The 24,940-nt window shown below is 41.7% G+C and overlaps 1 protein-coding gene across 5 annotated transcripts in view; it reads right to left on the reverse strand.

The window, feature by feature from the left end:
* Positions 1-11,020: 11,020 nt before the first annotated feature.
* LOC139760407 (uncharacterized) overlaps positions 11,021-24,940 on the reverse strand; it is a 114,617-nt gene continuing 100,697 nt past the window's right edge. For 4 of the 5 annotated variants that reach the window (XM_071683576.1, XM_071683577.1, XM_071683574.1 and 1 more), the window contains 2 exons: positions 21,627-21,784; positions 11,021-11,305 (listed from right to left, as the gene is read on the reverse strand). In XM_071683576.1, coding sequence (XP_071539677.1) covers positions 11,036-11,305; positions 21,627-21,784 — 428 coding nt within the window. In that variant the 3' untranslated portion in view covers positions 11,021-11,035. Of the gene's footprint in view, positions 11,306-21,626; positions 21,819-24,940 lie in introns of all 5 variants that reach the window. The other variant, XR_011715333.1, reaches the window with a different exon arrangement.

The following is a 24,940-nucleotide window of genomic DNA, read 5'->3' on the forward strand; positions in this document are numbered from 1 at the left end:
ATACCACATCGATCCAATTCACTCTATTCCTTGCACGCCCTTCACCCTCCTGCATGTTCAGGCCCCGATCACTCAAAATCTTTTTCACTCCATCTTTCCACCTCCAATTTGGTCTCCCACTTCTCCTCGTTCCCTCCACCTCCAACACATATATCCTCTTGGTCAATCTTCCTCACTCATTCTCTCCATGTGCCCAAACTATTTCAAAACACCCTCTTCTGCTCTCTCCACCACACTCTTTATTTCCACACATCTCTCTTACCCTTACATTACTTACTCAATCAAACCACCTCACACCACATATTCCTCAAACATCTCATTTCCAGCACATCCACCCTCCTGCGCACAACTCTATCCATAGCCCACGCCTCGCAACCATAGAACATTGTAGGAACCACTATTCCTTCAAACATACCCATTTTTGCTTTCCGAGATAATGTTCTTGACTTCCACACATTCTTCAAGGCTCCCAGGATTTTCGCCCCCTCCCCCACCCTATGATTCACTTCCGCTTCCATGGTTCCATCCACTGCCAGATCCACTCCCAGATATCTAAAACACTATACTTCCTCCAGTTTTTCTCCATTCAAACTTACCTCCCAACTGACTTGATCCTCAACCCTACTGTACCTAATAACCTTGCTCTTATTCACATTTACTCTTAACTTTCTTCTTTCACACACTTTACCAAACTCAGTCACCAGCTTCTGCAGATCTCACATGAATCAGCCACCAGCGCTGTATCATCAGCGAACAACAACTGACTCATTTCCCAAGCTCTCTCATCCACAACAGACTTCATACTTGCCCCTCTTTCCAAAACTCTTGCATTCACCTCCCTAACAACCCCATCCATAAACAAATTAAACAACCATAGAGACATCACACATCCCTGCCGCAAACCTACTTTCACTGAGAACCAATCACTTTCCTCTCTTCCTACACGTACACATGCCTTACATCCTCGATAAAAACTTTTCACTGCTTCTAACAACTTGCCTCCCTCACCATATATTCTTAATACCTTCCACAGAGCATCTCTATCAACTCTATCATATGCCTTCTCCAGATCCATTTGCTTTTCTAAGTATTTCTCACATACATTCTTCAAAGCAAACACCTGATCCACACATCCTCTACCACTTCTGAAACCACACTGCTCTTCCCCAATCTGATGCTCTGTACATGCCTTCACCCTCTCAATCAATACCCTCCCATATAATTTCCCAGGAATACTCAACAAACTTATACCTCTGTAATTTGAGCACTCACTCTTATCCCCTTTGCCTTTGTATAATGGCACTATGCAAGCATTCCGCCAATCCTCAGGCACCTCACCATGAATCATACATACATTACATGTGGAAAGGGAGCTGTGGTTTTGGTGATTATTACATGACAGCTAGAGACTGAGTGTGAACAAATGGGGCCTTTGTTGTCTTTTACTAGCGCTACCTCGCACACATGAGGGGGGAGGGGGTTGTTATTCTATGTGTGACGAGGTGGCGATGGGAATAAAGAAAGTCAGACAGTATGAATTATGTACATGTGTATATTACGTATATGTCTGTGTGTGTATATATATGTGTACTACCTCGGAAACGCGGGAGACGGCGACAAAGCAAAATAAATAAATAAATAAATACACTGAGATGTACAGGTATGCATATTTGCGTGTGTGGACGTGTCTGTATATACATGTGTATGTGGGTGGGCTGGGCCATTCTTTCGTCTGTTTCCTTGCGCTACCTCGCTAATGCGGGAGACAGCAACAAAGCAAAATAAATAAATAAATAAATATAAATAAAAAGCCATGGTGATATCACACAGCCCTGCCTGACACTTACATGTATAACAAAACTATTTATCAGGTCTCCATCTCATCCTACACATGCATTTGCTCCTTTAGAGAAGACATTTACACCATCCAATAACCTTAATACATCCTGTAAAGCATTCCACTCAACTCTGTCATAAGCTTTCTACATATCCATAAAAGCTGCATATAACTTCTTATCTTTCAGTAAATACTTTTCCACAGTCATCTCCACCACAAAAATCTGACCCATACACACCCAACCTTTCCTAAAGACCCTTGCTCCTCCCTTATTCTGCATTCAGTCACTTCCATCATTCTATAAACATTCTTGCATACATTTTCTTATTAACATTCTTGCATGCACTTTTCCTGGTATACTTACCAGACTTATTCCCCTATAATTGCTACATACATCCTCAGCACCTTTTCCTTTGAATAAAGGAACAATAGTAGCTTTCACCCAATCCTCAGTTACAGCCTTCTGTTTCCATGCTATATAACATATCAGATGTATCCAATCACACTTTCTCCTCCATACTTCTGCACTTCAGCCATAAACCTTAAGCCTCATTATTGACCTTTTTACCTCCCTTTTTTTGCTATAGGCCTTTGCACTTGTATCCTCTTCCTTCCATCCTTCATATCCATGCATGAAACAACTATGGCCTAACCTTTTCTCACATTCATCATTCTTCAAAATACTCATTCATCAGTTCTTCAAAAATGCTCTTTCCATCTTACTTTCACTCCCTCCTTTTGATTCATAAACCCCTCTTCCTTACTTCCCACATTAACATTTCTACATTTACATCCACTTCTTTCCTATTTCACCTCCTTCCAGTGCAATTTCTTACTTTCCCTAAACTTTTTATTCAACTTTCTTCCAAAATCCTCATTAACTTTGCTTTCCTCTATCAGCTTCTTAGCATTCCACTTATACATCCTTTGCTGAACTTCTAGTGGTACATTCCTTTCAAGCAATTTACAAAATGTCTTTTTCTTCTCTTCCACAGCATTTCTAATCTTCTGTCCACTATGCATTTCTCATTTTATTCCTATATCTCAAGATCTTATATCCAACTACTAATTCTATAACCTTTAACAGTCTTTCTCTAACCATTTCAAATACCTCATTCACACATTTACCGCACATCCATCTAAACTTTTGGTCACCCTTCTTTCATACTCCTCCCTGCATTTTTTCTGATTCATCTTCCCGCTTGCCAACACTTTTACCTCTCCATTCTTCCTAACACCATACCTCCACTTCTCCTTGATCCTCACCCCCACAAGATCTGCAAAATGGTCTGAGTCTCCAAAGAAACTGCTCACAACTCTAGCATCTACCATGGCCTTCTTAACCTTGCACCCACGACCACATATTCAATTAAGCCCTTTTCTCCTTCTCTCCCATCATTTCTTGTCCATGCATACCAATGCAAAAAAATAAACCCCTCACAGCTTAGACATCCACAAGATAACTTTTATTCTCATTTACTCCAGGCACTACCCAATTAAATACTAATCTGCCATTTTCATCACATCCCATCTTCACATTAATTTCTATTCTATTTTAATATACTTTGTCGCTGTCTCCCGCATTTGCGAGGTAGCACAAGGAAACAGACAAAAGAATTGCCTAACCCACCCACATACACATGTATATACATAAACGCCCACACACGCACATATACATACCTATACATTTCAATGTACACATACATATCTATACACAGACTATCCCTGGGGATAGGGAAGAAAGAATACTTCCCACGCATTCCCTGCGTGTTGTAGAAGGCAACTAAAGGGGAAGGGAGTGGCGGGCTAAAAATCCTCCCCTCCTTGTATTTTAACTTTCTAAAAGGGGAAACAGAAGGAGTCATGCGCAGAGTGCTCATCCTCCTCGAAGGCTCAGACTGGGGTGTCTAAATGAGTGTGGATGTAACCAAGATGAGAAAAAAGGAGAGACAGGTATTATATTTGACGAAAGGAACCTGGATGTTTTGGCTCTAAGTGAAATGAAGCTCAAGGGTAAAGGGGAAGAGTGGTTTGGGAATGTCTTGGGAGTAAAGTCAGGGGTTGGTGAGAGGACAAGAGCAAAGGAAGGAGAAGCACTACTCCTGAAACAGGAGTTGTAGGAGTATGTGATAAAGTGTAAGAAAGAAAATTCTAGATTGATATGGGTAAAACTGAAAGTAGATGGAGAGAGATGGGTGATTATTGGTGCATATGCACCTGGGCATGAGAAGAAAGATCATGAGAGGTAAGTGTTTTGGGAACAGCTGAGTGAGTGTGTCAGTGTGCACGTGTGCATGTGTGGAAGTCGAGAACATTATCTGGAAAAACAAAAATGGGTGTTTGAAGGAATAGTGGTTCCAACAATGTTATATGGTTGCAAGGCGTGGGCTATAGATAGAGTTGTGCACAGGAGAGTGGATGTGCTGGAAATGAGATGTTTGAGGACAATATGTGGTGTGAGGTGGTTTGATCGAGTAAGTAATAATAGGGTAAGAGAGATGTGTGGTAATAAAAAGAGTGTGGTTGAGAGAGCAGAAGAGGGTGTTTTGAAATGGTTTGGTCACACGGAGAGAATGAGTGAGGAAAGATTGACCAAGAGGATATATGTGTCAGAGGTGGAGGGAACGAGGAGAAGTGGGACACCAAATTAGAGGTGGAAAGATAGAGTGAAAAAGATTTTGAGTGATCAGGGCCTGAACAAGCAGGAGTGTGAAAGGCGTGCAAGGAATAGAGTGAATTGGAACGATGTGGTATACCGGGGTCAACGTGCTGTCAATGGATTGAACCAGGGCATGTGAAGTGTCTGGGGTAAACCATGGAATGTTCTGTGGGGCCTGGATGTGGAAAGGGAGCCGTGGTTTCGGTGCATCATTACATGACAGCTAGAGACAGAGTGTGAACGGATGTGGCCTTTGTTGTCTTCTCCTAGTGCTACCTCGCACACATGAGGGGGGAGGGGATTTTTATTTCATATATGGCGGGGTGGTGATGGGAATGAATAAAGGCAGACAGTATGAGTTATGTACATGTGTATATATGTATGTATCTGTGTGTGTATATATATGTATACGTTGAGATGTATAGGTATGTATATTTGCGTGTGTGGACATGTATGTACATTTGCGTGTGTGGACATGTATGTGGGTGGGTTGGGCCATTCTTTAGTCTGTTTCCTTGCGCTACCTCGCTAACGTGGGAGACAGCAACAAAGCAAAATGAATAAATGAATAAAACGTATGTAAGTAGGAAAGATGGCCAGAAAGCATAACTGGATTACGTGTTAATTGATAGGTGTGTGAAAGAGATTTTTGGATGTTAATGTGCTGAAAGGGGCAACTGGAGGATGTCTGATCATTATCTTGTGGAGGCGAAGGTGAAGATTTGAAGAGGTTTTCAGAAAAGAAGACAGAATGTTGCAGTGAAGAGAGTGGTGAGAGTAAGTGAACTTGGGAAGGAGACTTGTGTGAGGAAGTATCAGGAGAAATTGAGTGCAGAATGGAAAAAGGTGAGAGCAAATGACTTGGGGGAGTGGGGGGAGGAATGGGATGTATTTAGGGAAGCAGTGATGGCTTGCGCAAAAGATGCTTGTGGCATGAGAAGCGTGAGAGGTGGGCAGATTAGAAAGGGTGGTGAATGGTGGGATGAAGAAGTAAGATTGTTAGTGAAAGAAGAGAGAGGTGTTTGGACAATTTTTGCAGGGAAGTAGTGCGAATGATTATGAGAAGTATAAAAGAAAGAAGCAGGAGGTCAAGAGAAAGGTGCAAGAGGTGAAAAAGAGGGCAAATGATAGTTGGGGTGAGAGAGTATCATTAAATTTTAGGGAAAGTAAAAAGATGTTTTGGAAGGAGGTAAATAAAGTGTGTAAGACAAGAGAACAAATGGGAACATCGGTGAAGGGGGCTAATGGGGGGGTAATAACAAGTAGCGGTGAAGTGAGAAGGAGAGGGAGTGAGTATTTTGAAGGTTTGTTGAATGTGTTTGATGATAGAGTGGCAGATATAGGATGTTTTGGTTGAGGTGGTGTGCGAAGTGAGAGGGTCAGGGAGAATGATTTGGTAAACAGAGAAGTAGTAGTGAAAGCTTTGCGAAAGATGAAAGCCAGCAAGAGGGTGGGTTTGGATGGTATTGTAGTGGAATTTATTAAAAAAGGAGGTGACTGTTTTGTTGACTGGTAGGTGAGGATATTCAATGTATGTATGGCTCATGGTGAAGTGCCTGAGGATTGGTGGAATGCATGCACAGTGCCACTGTACAAAGGCAAAGGGGATAAAGTTGCTAGAAGCAGTGAAAAGTTTTTATCAAGGATGTAAGGCATGTGTACAAGTAGGAAGAGAGAAAAGTAATTGGTTCTCAGTGAATGTCGGGTTGCGGCCAAGGTGCGTGATGTCTCCATGGCTGTTTAATTTGTTTATGGATGGGGTTGTTAAGGAGGTGAATGCACGAGTTTTGGAGAGAGGGGCAAGTATGCAGTCTGCTGTGGGTTGTTCACTGATGATACAATGCTGGCGGCTGATTCGGGTGAGAAACTGCAGAAGTTGGTGACTGAGTTTCATAAAGTGTAAAAGAAGAAAACTGAGAGTAAATGAGAATAAGAGGAAGGTTATTAGGTTCAGTAGGATTGAGGGACAAGTTAATTGGGATGTAAGTTTGAGTGGAGAAAAACTGGAGGAAGTGAAGTGTTTTAGATATCTGGGAGTGGATCTGGCAGCAGATGGAACCATGGAAGCGGAAGTGAGTCACAGGATGGGGGAGGAGGCGAAGGTTCTGGGAGTGTCGAAGAATGTGTGGAAGGCAACAACGTTATCTCGTAGAGCAAAAATGGGTATGTTAGAAGTAGTGGTTCCAACAATACTATATGGCTGTGAGGTGTGGGCTATAAATAGGGTTGTGTGGAGGAGGGTGGATGTGTTAGAAATGAGATGTTTGAGGACAATATATGGTGTGAGGTGGTTTGAAAGGGTAAGGGTAAGAGAGATGTGTGGCAATAAAAAGAGTGTGGTTGAGAGAGCAGAAGAGGGTATATTGAAATGGTTCAGTCACATGGAGATAATAAGTCAGGAAAGATTGACAAAGCGGAGGGAACAAGGAGAAGTGGGAGACCAAATTGGAGGTGGAAAGATGGAGTGAAAAAGATTTTGAGCGATCTGGGTCTGAACATGCAGGAGGGTGAAAGGCGTGCAAGGAATAGAGTGAATTGGAACGATGTGGTATACTGGGGTCAATGTGCTGTCAGTGGGCTGAACCAGGGCATGTGAAGCGTCTGGGGTAAACTATGGAAAGTTTTGTAGGGCCTGGATGTGGAAAGGGAGCTGCATTTTTGGTGCATTACATATGACAGCTAGAGACTGAGTGTGAACAAATGTCGCCTTTGTTGTCTTTTCCTAGCGCTACCTCATGCATGTGCGGGGGGACGGGGGTGCCATTTCATGTGTGGCGGGGTGGTGATGGAAATGGATGAATGTAGCAAATATGGATATGTGCATGTGTAATATGTATATGTCTGTGTATGTATATGTGCATGTGTGGGCATTTATGTATATACATGTGTATGTGGGTGGGTTGGGCCATTCTTTTGTCTGTTTCCTTGCGCTACCTCACTAACGTGGGAGACAGCAATTAAGTATAATAAAAAAAATAATAATAATAAAAACAAATATGAAAATTTCCTTAGTACTTGTATGCTATTTCCCATATTAGTGTAATGCACTGATGCCAGGGCCTCCTATCCATAACCAGGCAACACAGACCTTTCTGTAGGCTGATTCATGTGTCTCACTTCAGTCCAGTGACAGCATGTTGACCCATGTATACCACACTGCTCCAATTCCCTTTACTGTAAGCATGCCTTTTACCCTCCTACATATTCAGGCCCAAAGCACTCAAAATATTTTTCACTCTATCCTTCTATCTCCAACCTGGTTTTCCCTTTCTCATTGTCCTCTCCACTTTTTTTTTACATATATCCTCTTAATCAACCTCTCCTCATTCAGTCTCTCAATACGTCCAAACCATTTCCACACACACTCTTCAGCTCTCTAATCCATATTCTCTCTTACACTATCTTCACTTACTTGATCAGCCTTCCTCACACCCGATACCATCCTCAACCATATGATTTCCAACACATGCACCCTCCTTTGAACATTTTCATCCATAGGCCATGATACCTTACATCCATACAACATCACTGGAATTATCATTATACTTTCAATCATACCCATTTTTGCTCTCCCAGATAGATACCTCTCTTTCCATATATTTCTCATTGCTTCCAAAACCTTTGCCCCCTTACACCTCCACTTCCATGGTTCTATTCACTGGCATTTCCACTCATGGGTATCTAAAATGCCCAACTTCCTCCTAGTATTCTCTAATCAAACTTACAGCCCAATTAATGTCTCTCTACACTTCTAAGCCTAATAATCTTGATTTTATTCACATATACTCTCAATGTCCTTTCATGCAATTTCCCACCCTCAAACACCACCTCCTGTAGTTTCTCACTTGAATCTGCCACCACTGACATGAAATCAGCAGACAACAAATGGTAGGAAGTAGATGGATGGTAGGAAGTAGCTGGCAGGCAGCCACTGGCCAGGGAGGAATATTACTGGTACTACCCGCCTGAGTATTGGGAGAGTTAGAGTTGGCTACATAGTGAGCCAGCATTTTAGTGGTTGTCGAGGTGCTATTCTAGGACCCAGGTAGCTGTCTTTTCTTTCTGCCTCACCCACATATGGACTGCCAGCATTCTGTCCACAAACATATAATCTCACTTTGTCACACATAACACTTAACACTTACCTCACACAACTAATTCTTTGTAACTTGAGATTTTCCTGCAGTAAGCACTGTGCACTGGCCCTGCCTTTTAGAAAAATGGTAAGAGCAATATACAGAAACAGTAGGTAGGAACATCAGGCAGGAGCAATAGGTGGAAAAATTAAGTATAAACAGTCAGTAGGAACATTTGGTAGAAGCAGTAGGTTGGAAAATTAAATGGGAACATTAGAAATAGTCAGTAGGAAAATTAGGTAGGAGCCTCTGAGATCCCCACACAAGAATTGCCCTCTTCCAGTGGCCTGTTAAGGGTGAGACACTAAAGGCTAAGAAGTGGAACTGGAGTTCACCAGTTATGGAGACTCTTCTGTCATGGCCACCCCCTTTAGACAGTTCCCAAGGGAATGGGTGTCAGATATAAAATTACTCACTTCCCAGTCCCCCCTCATCCCCTGTGGACTACATACCTGCCTGACTCTCAAAACCCTCACATTCACTTCCCTCAACACCCCCATCCATAAAAAATAAACAGCTATGGTGATATCAGACACCCCTACCACAAACCCACCCCTTCACCAGGAACCACTCGCCCTCCTCTCTATCTATTTGCACATATGCCTTACTATCCTGAAAACTCCTCACTGCTTCCAGTAGTTTTCCTCCCATTCTGAATATCTAACACCTTCCACAAAGCATACCTATCACCCTTCTCATATGCTTTCTTCAGATCCATGTATGCCTCAAACAAAGCCTCCCTTTTCTCTAAGTATTCCTTATAAACAATTTTCAACAGACATCCTGTTCCACTCCTGAAACAACAGTGTCCCTACCCAGTATGATGATCTGTGCATGCTACAACCCTCTCAATCACCACTCTCCCATACAAATTACCAGATACACTTAACAAACTTATAACTGTGTAATTCATTCACTTACCTTTGTCCTCAATGCCTTAATACAATGGCCCTATATATATGTATTCCACTAATTATCAGGCACCACACAATAATCCATACTTACAATGAAAAGTTCCCCATCCACATCCAGGCCCCATTTACCTTTCCATGGTTTACACAAGACATTTCACATGCCCTGGTTCAGTCCAATGACAGCACATCAACTCCAGTATACCACATCATTCCTTGCATGCCTCTCACCCTCCTGCACGTTCAGTCCCTAAACACTCAAAATCTTTTTCACTCCATCCTTCAACCTCCAATGCTTCTCCCGCTTCTCCTTGTTCCTTCCACCTCTGACACATATACCCTCTTTGTCAACCTCTCCTCACTCATTCTCTCCATATGTCCAAACCATTTCAACACACCCTCTTCTGCTATCTCAACCACTCTTTTCATGACCACACATCTCTCTTACCTTTTCATGACTTACTCGATCAAACTACCTCACACCATATATTCTCCTTAAACATTTCATTTCCAACTCATCCACCCTCCTCCATACAACCCTAACTATAGCCCATGCCTTGCAACCATATAATATTGTTGAAACTACTATTCCTTCAAACATATCCCATTTTTGCTCTCCAAGATAACGTTCTCTCTTTCCACACATTCTTCATCCCTCCTAGAACCTTCACCCTCTCCCCCATCCTATGAATCAATTCCACTTCCATGGTTCCAGTCACTGCTTAGTCAACTCCCAGATATCTAAAACACTTCACTTTCTCCAATTTTTCTCAAGTCGAACCTACATCCCAACTAACTTGTCCCTCAACCCTGCTGAACCCAATAATCTTGCACTCATTCACATTTACTCTCAACTTTCTCCTTTCACACACTTTTCCAAACTCAGTCACCAACTTCTGCAGTTTCTCACTTGAATCTGCCATCAGTGCTGTATCATCAGCGAACAACAATTGATTGACATTCCAGACCCTTTATGATCTTATCATATTAAATTACCTAAGCAATGTGCACACCACCTCCTCATTCCTTCTAACTTAAACCTACCAAAAACCTTTCATTGAAGTCACGCTTCACTTTCAATCTTTCCTAAAACCTTTCATCTTGAATTCCCCCTTCATCTTTAATCTTTCCTTAAGTCTTTCACTTAGTCCCCCTTGACCTTCAATCTTTCCTAAAACATTTCATCTTGAAGTCCCCCATCACCTTCAATCTTTCCTAAAACCTTTCATCTTAAAAGTCCACCTTCACCTTCAGTCTTTCCAAAAACCTTTTATCTTGAATTCTCCCTTCACCTTTAATCTTTCTCCTTGCTCATCTACTAACCAAGAGTAATAAAACTAACACAGCACATGATCAAAAATTCCCCTATTCAGATTTCTTATAAATATGGTGTTCAATGCGACTTCCTTTTCCTTAACTGTTCATTCTATCCTTATCAGCATGATCTAAATCAATTCCAACAACAGCACACCTTGTTACTGGGTAACTTGATTCACCTGTCTTTTTGATTATCATTCTGTTGACAAAAATGAAGCTTAAAATCTACCAGTAACATAAAAGACTGAAGTGACTCACCACCACTGTATTCTTGCCCAAGAATATTCTTGACATGGTGTGTAGAAAAAAGATGACCCTTCTGCTCTGCTTCTGTTTTCAGTGTAACATCACAGTATGAACAGCGATCAAGTGGTTTGTCTCGGGGAAATATACCAGCCCTCTTATTTTCTACACGGCGGTCAGTGAACCAATTTCTTACTTGCGACTGAAACCAATAGAGCAAACATGATATGCATAAAAGCAAATATGTTATGCATAAAACCTAGCGTATAGGAAATAAGAGATCTTTCAAAGAGAGCCAATTTAGCTGATTACATAATCTATATGCAAAATGGATAAAAAGCAAAGGGAAACATATAAATCCTTCACTAGATACTTAAGTAACTGTCAGCATCTAGGCATCTGGCCATCATTTCATCATTACAAGCTCTAGCCCATATTTGCAGACAAATACTTCATCTCGATCAAGCTATCACAAACACAGAGAAGCTGCCTTTTACATGCTTCCTATGAACATCAAGTTCTCAAGAACAGAATCCATCTGATCTTCAACCCATTATCTTTTAATTCCATTTCCAATTATATGGCAGAAATCAAGTGCATATATGAACCTTTTGTGGAGAGGATCCTCTACCCCAAGTTTGCTAGGTGGCATATTGGCAGGGACACCTAATTTTTATCCCTGGGGGAAGGGGAGAAAGAATACTTCCCACGCATTCCTCACGCGTCGTAGAAGGTGACTAAAGGGGACGGGAGCGGGGCACTAGAAACCCTTCCCTCCTTGTATTTTAACTTTCTAAAAGAGGAAACAGAAGAAGGAGTCATGTGGGGAGTGCTCATCGTCCTCAAAGGCTCAGATTGGGGTGTTGAAATGTGTGTGGATGTAACCAAGATGAGAAAAAAGGAGAGATAGGTAGTATGTTTGAGGAAAGGAACCGGGATGTTTTGGCTCTGAGTGAAACGAAGCTCAAGGGTAAAGGGGAAGAGTGGTTTGGGAAGGTCTTGGGAGTAAAGTCAGGGGTTAGTGAGAGGACAAGAGCAAGGGAAGGAGTAGCACTACTCCTGAAACAGGAATGGTGGGAGTATGCGATAAGAGTGTAAGAAAGTAAGCTCTAGATTGATATGGGTAAAACTGAAAGTTGACGGAGTGCGATGGGTGATTATTAGTGCATATGCACCTGGGCATGAGAAGAAAGATCATAAGAGGCAAGCATTTTGGGAGCAGGTGAATGAGTGTGTTAGTGGTTTTGATGCACGAGACCAGGTTAGAGCGATGGGTGATTTGAGTGCAAAGGTGAGTAATGTGGCAGTTGATGGAATAATTCGTATACATGGGGTGTTCAGTTTTGTAAATGGAAATGGTGAAGAGCTTGTAGATTTATGTGCTGAAAAAGGACTGGTGATTGGGAATACCTGGTTTAAAAAGAGAGATATACATAAGTATACATATGTAAGTAGGAGAGATGGCCAAAGAGCATTATTGGATTACGTGTTAATTGATAGGCATGCGAAAGAGAGACTTTTGGATGTTAATGTGCTGAGAGGTGCAACTGGAGAGATATATGATCATTATCTTGTGGAGGCAAAGGTGAAGATTTGTAGAGGTTTTCAGAAAAGAAGAGAGAATGTTGGGGTGAAGAGAGTGGTGAGAGTAAGTGAGCTTGGGAAGGAGACTTGTGTGAGGAAGTACCAGGAGTGACTGAGTACAGAATGTAAAAGGGTGAGAACAAAGGAGGTAAGGAGAGTGGGGGAGGAATGGGATGTATTTAGGGAAGCAGCGATGGCTTGCGCAAAAGATGCTTGTGGCATGAGAAGCGTGGGAGGTGGACAGATTAGAAAGGGTAATGAGTGGTGGGATGAAGAGGTAAGATTATTAGTGAAAGAGAAGAGAGAGGCATTTGGATGATTTTTGCAGGGAAATACTGCAAATGAGTGGGAGATGTATAAAAGAAAAAGGCAGGAGGTCAAGAGAAAGGTGCAAGAGGTGAAAAAGAGGGCAAATGACAGTTGGGGTGAGAGAGTATCATCAAATTTTAGGGAGAATAAAAAGATGTTTTGGAAGGAGGTAAATAAAGTGCATAAGACAAGGGAACAAATGGGAACTTCAGTGAAGGGCGCTAATGGGGAGGTGATAACAAGCAGTGGTGATGTGAGGAGATGGAGTGAGTATTTTGAAGGTTTGTTGAATGTGTTTGATGATAGAGTGGCAGATATAGGGTGTTTTGGTCGAGGTGGTGTGCAAAGTGAGAGGGTTAGGGAAAATGATTTGGTAAATAGAGAAGAGGTAGTAAAAGCTTTGTGGAAGATGAAAGCCAGCAAGGTAGCAGATTTGGATGGTATTGCAGTGGAATTTATTAAAAATGGGGGAGACTGTATTGTTGACTGGTTGGTAAGGTTATTCAATGTATGTATGATTCATGGTGAGGTGCCTGAGGATTGGCGGAATGCGTGCGTACTGCCACTGTACAAAGGCAAAGGGGATAAACGTGAGTGCTCAACTTACAGAGGTATAAGTTTGTTGAGTATTCCTGGGAAATTATATGGGAGGGTATTGATTGAGAGGGTGAAGGCATGTACAGACCATCAGATTGGGGAAGAGCAGTGTGGTTTCAGAAGTGGTAGAGGATGTGTGGATCAGGTGTTTGCTTTGAAGAATGTATGTGAGAAATACTTAGAAAAGCAAATGGATTTGTATGTAGCATTTATGGATCTGGAGAAGGCATATGATAGAGTTGATAGAGATGCTCTGTGGAAAGTATTAAGAATATATGGTGTGGGAGGCAAGTTGTTAGAAGCAGTGAAAAGTTTTTATCAAGGATGTAAGTCATGTGTACGTGTAAGAAGAGAGGAAAGTGACTGGTTCTCAGTGAATATAGGTTTGCGGCAGGGGTGTGTGATATCTCCATGGTTGCTTAATTTGTTTATGGATGGGGTTGTTCGGGAGGTGAATGCAAGAGTTTTGGAAAGAGGGGCAAGTATGAAGTCTGTTGTGGATGAGAGAGCTTGGGAAGTGAGTCAGTTGTTGTTCACTGATGATACAGCACTGGTGGCTGATTCATGTGAGAAACTGCAGAAGCTGATGACTGAGTTTGGTAAAGTGTGTGAAAGAAGAAAGTTAAGAGTAACTGTGAATAAGAGCAAGGTTATTAGGTACAGTAGGGTTGAGGGTCAAGTCAATTGGGAGGTACATTTGAATGGAGAAAAACTGGAGGAAGTAAAGTGTTTTAGATATCTGGGAGTGGATTTGGCAGCGGATGGAACCATGGAATCGGAAGTGAATCATGGAGTGGGGGAGGGGGCGAAAGTTCTGGGAGCCATGCAGAATGTGTGGAAGTCAATAACATTATCTCGGAAAGCAAAAATGGGTATGTTTGAAGGAATAGTGGTTCCTACAATGTCATATGGTTGTGAGGCGTGGGCTATGGACGGAGCTGTGCAGAGGAGGGTGGATGTGCTGGAAATGAGATGTTTGAGGACAATATGTGGTGTGAGGTGGTTTGATCGAGTAAGTAATAATAGGGTAAGAGAGATGTGTAGACATAAAAAGAGCGTGGTTGACAGAGCAGAAAAGGGTGTGTTGTGGTCTGGTCACATGGAGAGAATGAGTGAGGAAAGATTGACAAAGAGGATATATGTGTTATAGGTAGAGGGAACGAGGAGAAGCGGGAGGCCAAACTGGAGGTGGAAGGATGGAGTGAAAATGATTTTACGGGATCATGTAATGAACTTACAGGAGGGTGAAAGGCATGCAAGGAAAAGAGTGGATTGGAATGATGTGGTATACCAGGGTCGACTTGCTGTTAATGGATTGAAGCAGGGCATGTGAAGCGTCTGGGGCAAACCATGGAAAGTTTTGTAGGGCCTAGATGTGGAAAGGAAGCTGTGGTTTCGGTGCACTACAAATGACAGCTAGAGACTGAGTGTGACCAAATATGGCCTTTTTGTCCTTTCCTAGTGCTATGTGGGGTGTGTGTGTGTGTGTGTGTGTGTGTGTGTGTGTGTGTGTGTGTGTGTGTGTGTGGCGGTGGAGTCTATTCCATGTGTGGCAGGGGTGGCAACGGGATGGATGAAGGCAGCAAGTATGAATACATACATGTGTACATATGTATATGTCTGTGTATGTATATGTATGTATACATTGAAATGTATAGGTATGTATATGTGTGTGTGTGGGCATTTTGTATATACATGTGTATGTGGATGAGTTGGGACATTCTTTTATCTGTTTCCTTGCGCTACCTCGCTAACGTGGGTTACAGCAATTAAGTATTATAAATATATCAATATATGAATAAAAAATATTGATGATAAATGGAAATAAAAAACAAGTCTCATTGCCATTCAGTAACCTACAGATATTTATTTATAATTAACCACAGAAATTTTTCTAAGAGGACCTACTGTTACTTAGGACTTCTTTCCTGAGGCTCCTCTAGCATAAGGCACTACTTATAGTAGAGGAATTAGACTCCATTAAAGTGATAGGTACTTTGATGAGACTGTACTTACAGTGATACAGCCTTGCCAAAGGTGAATGTTCTCTCAAAGTCTGACCTCCACTAGGCAGAGACCTGCTGTTACCCAGGACCCCTTTCCAGAGGCCCTTAAAGCCCTGGGCTGTGCTGCCACCAGTAGTGGGGACTTGGAAACTCCTTTGGGGTGAGAGTTTCTTTAATGAGACTGTATTCCTAATGATACAGCCTTGCTGAAGGTGATTTTTCACTCAAAGTGTAAGCTTGAGAAAGAGTCCAGCAACAACACTAACAAGTATAGTCATTATTGTTATAATTATCCCTGAACCCCTCTGAAGAAAGAGCCCTGGTGCAACCTAGAATCTCTTTCCAAAGACTCCTGCATCACAAGACTGTGCTACTTCAAGTAGCATGGATATGAGGGCTCCTCTGGAGTTTGAGAAGTTCTTTGATAATAATACAGCCTCACCAAAGGTGACTTTTCATTTGCAGGGTAACCTTGAGCATGCAGTGTCCAGTAACACCACAAACAGATATCAATTAGTTATTCATCCTCTACACCCTCTTTTTGGGGCTCCTATAGTGGTTAAGATGGATGGTTAAGATGATAGAGTGCAAAGAAATGAGTGTCAAGTATGTTGAGGTCGGATTTTATTAAAAGGATCTTTGTGTAACTGTATAGGTATCGAGTGCTTGTGGTTGCTTGGCAGAAAGTGATTGTTCTGAATGTTCTATACTACATGGGCTGCACCTTTCTTATATACTTGCTTTTGAAAGGGCAGATGACTTGACAAAAAGAGGCATAGTTTAGAGTGGAAAAGGTACTTTGTAGAGATTGCTATGGAATTCTTTTCTTGTCTGAATCTATTACCTGTTAGTGTTCTGAGGACATTCAGTGTGTGTTGCTTTCTTTTTTCATACTTTACCATTTCAGTGAGGATAGCACTAGGAACAGATGAAGCAAGGCCACATCCCCTCACATCCATTCTGTAGCTGTCATGTGTAATGCACTAAAACCACAGCTCCTAATGCAAAACCTGACTTTTTCATGGTTTACACCAGATGCTTCACATGCTCTCGTTCACTTCAATTACAGCACATCGACCCCAGTATACCACATCATTCCAATTTACTGTATCCCATTCATGCCTTTCTGTAGCTGTCATGTGTTATGCACTAAAACCACAGCTCCTAAACCAAAACCTGACTTTTTCATAGTTTACACCAGATGCTTCACATGCCCTCATTCACTTCACTTACAGCACATTGACCCCAGTATACCACATCATTCCAATTTACTGTATCCCGTGAATGCCTTTCATCCTCCTGCATGTTTAGGCCTCGACTGCTCAAATCTTTATTCACTCCATCCTTCCATCTCCAATCTGGTCTCCCCAATCTTCTTGTTCCCTTCACTTCTGATGCATATCTCTACATCAACCTTTCCTTACTCATTCTCTCCACACATCCAAACCATTTCAGCACAACCTCTTCAGCTATCTCATATACACTTTTTATTACCACCCCTCCTTGTATTTTAACTTTCTAAAAGGGGAAACAGAAGGAGTCACATGGGGAGTGCTCATCCTCCTCAAAGGCTCAGATTGGGGTGTCTAAATGTGCGTGGATGTAACCAAGATGAGAAAAAAGGAGAGATATGTAGTATGTTTGAGGAAAGGAACCTGGATGTTTTGGCTCTGAGTGAAATGAAGCTCAAGGGTAAAGGGGAGAGTGGTTTGGGAATGTCTTGGGAGTAAAGTCAGGGGTTTGTGAGAGAATGAGAGCACTACTGAAACAGGAGTGGTGCAAGTATGTGATAGAATGTAAGAAAGTAAATTCTAGATTGATATAGGTGAAACTGAAAGTGGATGTAGAGTGATGGGTGATCACTGGTGCATATGCACCTGGGAATGAGAAGAAAGATCATGATAGGCAAGTGATTTGGGTGCAGCTGAGTGAGTGTGTTAGTAGTTTTGATACACGAGACTGGGTTATAGTGATGGGTGATTTGAGTGCAAAGGTGAGTAATGTGGCAGTTGAGGGAATAATTGGTGTACATGGGGTGTTCAGTGTTGTAAATGGAAATGGTGAAGAGCTTGTAGATTTATGTGCTGAAAAAGCACTGGTGATTGGGAATACCTGGTATAAAAAGAGATATACATAAATATATGTATGTAAGTAGGAGAGATGGCCAGAGAGTGTTATTGGATTATGTGTTAATTGATAGGCACACAAAAGAGAGACTTTTCGATGTTAATGTGCTGAGAGGTGCAACTGGAGGGATGTCTGATCATTATCTTGTGAAGGCAAAGTGAAGATTTGTAGAGGTTTTCAGAAAAGAAGAGAGAATGTTGGGGTGAAGAAAGTGGTGAGAGGAAAAGAGCTTGGGAAGGAGACTTGTGTGAGGAAGTACCAGGAGAGACTGAGTACAGAATGGAAAAAGGTGAGAACAAAGGAGGTAAGGGGAGTGGGGGAAGAATGGGATGTATTTAGGGAAGCAGTGATGGCTTACGCAAAAGATGCTTGTGGCATGAAAAGCATGGGAGGTAGGCAGATTAGAAAGGGTAGTGAGTGGTGGGATGAAGAAGTAAGATTATTAGTGAAAGAGAAGAGAGGCATTTGGATGATTTTTGCAGGAAAATAATGCAAATGACTGGGAGATATATAAAAGAAAGAGGCAGGAGGTCAAGAGAAAGGTGCAAGAGATGAAAAAGAGGGCAAATGAGAGTTGGGGAGACAGAGTATCATTAAATTTTAGGGAGAATATAAAGATGTTTTGGAAGGAGGTAAATAAAGTGCGTAAGACAAGGGAACAAATGGGAACATCAGTGAAGGGGGCAAATGGGGAGGTGATAACAAGTAGTGGTGATGTGAGAAGGAAATGGAGTGAGTACTTTGAAGGTTTGTTGAATGTGTTTGATGATAGAGTGACAGATATAGGGTGTTTTGGTTGAGGTGGTGTGCAAAGTGAGAGGGTTAGGGAGAATGATTTGGTTAACAGAGAAGAGGTAGTAAAAGCTTTGCGGAAGATGAAAGCTGGCAAGGCAGCGGGTTTGGATGGTATTGCAGTGGAATTTATTAAAAAAGGGGGTGACTGTATTGTTGACTGGTGGGTAAGTTTATTTAATGTATGTATGACTCATGGTGAAGTGCCTGAGGATTGGCAGAATGCTTGCATAGTGCCATAGTACAAAGGCAAAAGGGATAAAAGTTAGTACTTAAATTACAGAGGTATAAGTTTGATGAGTATTCCTGGGAAATCATATGGGAGGGTATTGACTGAGAGGGTGAAGGCATGTGCAGAAGCTGGTGAGTGAGTTTGGTAGAGTGTGTGAAAGAAGAAAACTGAGAGTAAATGTGAATAAGAGCAAGGTACAGTAGGGTTGTGGGACAGATGATACAGTGCTGGTGGCTGATTTGAGTGAGAAACTGCAGAAGCTGGTGACTGAGTTTGGTAAAGTGTGTGAAAGAAGAAAGCTGAGAGTAAATGTGAATAGGAGCAAGGTTATTAGGTACAGTAGGGTTGAGGGACAAGTCAATTGGGAGGTAAGTGTGAATGGAGAAAAACTGGAGGAAGTGAAGTGTTTTAGATACCTGGGAGTGGATTTGGCAGCGGATGGAACCATGGAAGCGGAAGTAAGTCATAGGGTGGGGGTGGGGGAGAAAGTTCTGGGAGCATTGAAGAACGTGTGGAAGTTGAGAACGTTACCTTGGAAAGCAAAAATGGGTATGTTTGAAGGAATAATGGTTCCAACAATGATATATGGTTGCGAGGCGTGGGCTACAGATAGAGTTGTGTGGAGGAGGGTGGATGTGCTGGAAATGAGATGTTTGAGGACAATATGTGGTGTGAGGTGGTTTGATCGAATAAGTAATGAAAGGGTAAGAAAGATGTGTGATAATAAAAAGAGTGTGGTTGAGAGAGCAGAAGAGGATGTTTTGAAATGGTTTGGTCACATGGAGAGAATGAGTGAGGAAAGATTGACCAAGAGGATATATGTGTCAGAGGTGGAGGGAACAAGGAGAAGTGGGAGACCAAATTGGAGGTGGAAAGATGGAGTGAAAAAGATTTTGAGTGATCGGGGCCTGAACATGCAGGAGGGTGAAAGGCATGCAAGGAATAGAGTGAATTGGAATGAAGTGGTATACCGGGGTCGACGTGCTGTCAATGGATTGAACCAGGGCATGTGAAGCGTCTGGGGTAAACCATGGAAAGTTCTGTGGGGCCTGGATGTGGAAAGGGAGCTCTGGTTTCGGTGCATTATACATGACAGCTAGAGACAGTGTGAACGAATGTGGCCTTTGTTGTCTTTTCCTAGCGCTACCTCACACACATGCGGGGGGAGGGGGTTGTTATTTCATGTGTGGCGGGGTGGCGACGGGCAGACAGTATGAATTATGTACATGTATATATATGTATGTCTGTGTGTGTATATATATGTATATATTGGGATGTATAGGTATGTATATGTGCATATGTGGATGTGTATGTATATACATGTGTATGTGGGTGGGGTGGACCATTCTTTCATCTGTTTCCTTGCGCTACCTTGCTAATGCGGGAGACTGACAAAGTATAATAATAAATAAATTAATATCTCTCATTAGTTAATTGATCAAACCACCTAACACTGCATATTGTCCTCAATCATTTCATTTCCAACACATCCACCCTCCTCCAAACAGCCTTTATCTGTAGCCCATGCCTCACATCCATATAATATTATTAGGACTACTATTCCTTTAAACATACCCTTTTTTGCCTTTTCAGACATCATTCTCTCTTTCCACACATCCTTGAGCACTCACAGAACCTTTGCCCCCTTTCCCCACCTTATGACTCACTTCCACAGTTCCATTCCCTGCCCTATCCACCACTCACCACTTCCACAGTTCCCTTCCCTGCCCTATCCACTCACAGGTATCTAAAACACTTCACTTCCTCCAACATTCCTCCATTCAAATCACATCCCTAACTAACCTGCCTCTCAATCCTACGAAACCTAATAACCTTGCTTTTATTCACATTTACTCTCAACCTTCTCCTTTCACAAACTTTCCCAAACTCAGTCACCAACTTCTGCAGTTTCTCAATTGAATACATAGCTTCTGTGTTCATGTTTCTGGAGTGTGGAGTGAATGTCATATGCATCATACAGGATGCCTAGAACTGTGGGTCTTTTGTTCAGTGGAAAAGATTGTCCATTTAAGCTGACTTGAAGGTCTCAGCTAGCTATATGTCTGTTTGGGGTTAAACGTGACTGAAGACTTCTGTGTGGAGATGCAAAAAATTTTGTTCTAGGCGAGCCAATGTATGTTACGTAATGTATGATGCTTTTACTGTCATGACGTGATGTGGTTGTGAGGTTATCTGCATATGAGATGACCCTCACAATGGTGTTTTCTGGGGGTACTGGACTATTATGTAAAAAGAACTGCTCCTTGGGAAACTCCACTGCAGAATTTAAGGCTTTTAGATGTAAAGACGTGGGTGACAGTTACATGGCAGCTGGCAATATGATTGGCCCTCACTTTTGACATGTTGAGGAGGGTGAGTCAAAAATCTTTTGTGTGAGGATATGCTGGAGACAGTGACAAATTCTTTGATGATGTCCATTACTAATGGTATTGTATGGGATAGGGGTTGTGGTTGGTTGAAGACATAGTATATATTGTGTGAGATTTGTGTGTAGTGTAGTGGTGGGTTGATTGGGTCTGAAAGAAATGTTGTGTATGTAATGTGCTCACAATGGAAATGCAATCCATAATATCTATAACTTTACCATCGGGAAATAGTTTTGGCAACTATTTGATTAGGCACAAAATATGTAATTTTCAAAGGACAAGAATATTCTAATAATGTTATGGAGCTTAGAATAAAGTAAAAGCATCAAATAAAATAACTAACACTATGCATTTATTACTGCAAATGCATTGAGTAAGTTTCTGAATACTCCATGACTTTTCCTAAATGTAAGACCCAAAAATTATAAGCTACTCATAAGATGGTTAGTAACAAAAATTTGCATAGCAACAACAAAAAACACAACTCACCCACGGAACCCCCATCATTTTTGCAAGGCGTGCCATGTGAACAGAGGTCGGAAAGTGTTCATGCCTGAAGGTAAATCTCAGAAGCTCCAACATCCTGGATGATAGCTTAAGTCTAGTCGCAGGTGATTTAGTCTTGCCTGCCAGTGGTACTCTCTTACCTACAGAAGTTTTCACATACTTTTAGAATCTGTTCTGAAAAAAGTTAAACTATACCTTATACACTGAAAAAGTAAAAACTATACAACCCAAAATTAATAATTACCTGTGAGCAGTACCAAAACCAGTAAAGAGCTGGTGAAAAGCATTTTCTTAAAACTAAAAACAATGAAGTAATCCCGACACTTCTGAAATCTTTTAAGGATAAAGAACTAAAATAAGTTTCCAACTTTCAAGACTGCTTTGGATTATCAGAGCAGAACTAGCAACTGACACATGAAAAGTATCCCTCTGGTCATTATGATGAAATACTAAACAGCTTATGATATAACTTCCTATAAATTTCCCATATACAGCAGGGTGGCTTGCAAAGAACTAAAAATCTATTCGTGAAAACAAAAGTGTTAGTTTTTAAGATAAAAGGTTGCTAGTTTTTCAACCTCCCCAGAGAGCAAAAAATAGCAAAGTCGTTTCATTTCAATGGTGCAGCAGTTAATGACACTATCCATAATTCACACTTGAATTTGAATCCCAGGCATGGGAGTCAGCCCACAGTTAATTACAGACCAAAAATTGGATTTTTGTGAATCTTTAAAGCTTTCAATGCACATTTACATCCATTGTTTGCCAGTAGAACTCATGACTGAGGGACAAATTAAACTTATTTCATTAACTGCATTGGTTCAAACTCATGGGCATATGTTTTACTCATTTGAGGCAAAGAACTTTTTCTTCACCAGATTTATCAATAAATGGAACAATTTGCCAATAAGAGTGGTTGAAAGCAGTACCATAGATACATTCTGAATCAAATCTGCAACTGAAGTTAAATGCCCCTCCTTAGTTGCATGAAAACTTTACAGTATTTTACTCTTTAAAATAACTGTATGCTTGTGGCATGAGAAAGGTGGAAGGTGGGCATATTAGAAAGGGTAGTGAGTGGTGGGATGAAGAAGTAAGATTGTTAGTGAAAGAGAAGAGGCATTTGGACAATTTTTGCAGGAAAGTAATGCAAATGACAAGGAGATCTATAAAAGAAAGAGGCAAGAGGTCAAGAGAAAGGTGCAAGAGATGAAAAAGTGGGCAAATGAGAGTTGGGGTGAGAGAGTATCATTATATCTTAGGGAGAATAAAAAGATGTTTTGGAAGGAGGTAAATGAAGTGCATAAGACAAGAGAACTAATGGCAACATTGGTGAAGGGGGCAGATGGGGAGGTAATAACAAGCAGTGGTGAAGAGAGAGGGAGAAGGAGGTAATAACAAGCAGTGGTGAAGTGAGAGGGAGATGGAGTGAGTATTTTGAAGGTTTGTGGAATGTGCATGATATAGGGTGTTTTGGTCGAGGTGGTGTACGAAGTGAGAGGGTCAGGGAGAATGATTTCGTAAACAGAGAAGAGATAGTGAAAGCTTTGCGGAAGATGTAAGCTGGCAAGGCGACGGTTTTAGATGGTTTTGCAGTGGAATTTATTGGAAAAGGGGGTGATTGTGCTGTTGACTGGTTGGTGACAATATTCAACGTATGTATGGTTCATGGTGAAGTGCCTGAGGATTGGCAGAATGCATGCATAGTGCCACTGTACAAAGGCAAAGGGGATATATATGAGTGTTCAAATTACAGAGGTACAAGTTTGTTGAATATTTCATATGCATGCATAGTGCCACTGTACAAAGGCAAAGGGGATATATATGAGTGTTCAAATTACAGAGGTACAAGTTTGTTGAATATTCCTTGGAAATTATATGGGAGGGTATTGATTGAGGGGGTCAAGGCATGTACAGAGCATCAGGCTGGGGAAGAGCAGTGAGGTTTCATAAGTGGTAGAGGATGTGTGGATCAGGTGTTTGCTTTGAAGACTGTATGTGAGAAATACTTAGAAAAACAGATAGATTTGTATGTAACATTCATGGATCTGGAGAAGGCACATGATAAGAGCTGATGGAGATGCTCTGTGGAAGGTATTAAGAGTATATGGTATGGGAGGTAAGTTGCTAGAAGCAGTGGAAAGCTTTTATTGAGGATGTAGGGCATGTGTACAAGTAAGAAGTGAGGAAAGTGATTGGTTCCCAGTGAATGTCGGTTTGCGGCAAAGGTGCATGATGTCTCCATGGTTGTTTAATCTGTTTTATAGATGAGGTAGTTAGGGAGGTGAATGCAAGAGATTTGGACAGATGGGCAAGTATGTAGTCTGTTGTGGATGAGAGGGCTTGGAAATTGAGTCACTTGTTCACTGATGATACAGCGCTGGTGGCTGATTCGAGTGAGAAACTCCAGAAGCTGGTGACTGAGTTTGGTAAAGTGTGTGAAAGAAGAAAGTTAAGAGTAAATGTCAATAAGAGCAAGGTTATCAGGTTCAGTAGGGTCGAGGGACAAGTCAATTGGGGTAAGTTTGAATGGAGAAAAACTGGAGGAAGTGAAGTGTTTTAGATATCTGGGAGTGGATTTGGCAGCGGATGGAACCATGGAAGTGGAAGTGAATCATAGGGTGGGGAGGGGGTGAAAATTCTGGGAGCCTTGAAGAATGTGTGGAAGTCGAGAACATTATCTCGGAAAACAAAAATGGGTATGTTTGAAGGAATAGTGGTTCCAACAATGTTGTATGGTTGCGAGGCGTGGGCTATGGATAGAGTTGTGCGCAAGAGGGTGGATGTGCTGGAAATGAGATGTTTGAGAACAATATGTGGCGTGAGGTGGTTTGATCAAGTAAGTAATAACAGGGTAACAGAGATGTGTGGTAATAAAAAGAGTGTGGTTGAGAATGTAGAAGAGGGTGTTTTGAAATGGTTTGGTCACATGGAGAGAATGAGTGAGGAAAGATTGACCAAGAGGATATATGTGTCAGAGGTGGAGGGAACGAGGAGAAGTGGGAGACCAAATTGGAACAGAGAACGGGGCCAGGTGAGGATATTCCCTCAAAGGCACAGTTCTCTGTTCTTTGTGCTGCCTCATTGATGAAAGAAGTGCCAAATAGTATGAAAGAAAGATATATATATATACATATATATGTAATCCCTAAGGATAAGGAAGAAAGAATACTTTCCATGTGCTCCTTGTATGTCATAGACGGCGACTAAGATGGGAGGGAACGGGGGGACTGGAAATACTCCCCTCTTTTTTTGGTTTTCCAAATGAGGGAACAGAGAGGGGGGGCCAGGTGAGG

The sequence above is a fragment of the Panulirus ornatus genome, chromosome 36 (assembly GCF_036320965.1).
Source record: "Panulirus ornatus isolate Po-2019 chromosome 36, ASM3632096v1, whole genome shotgun sequence".
Lineage (NCBI taxonomy): Eukaryota > Metazoa > Arthropoda > Malacostraca > Decapoda > Palinuridae > Panulirus > Panulirus ornatus.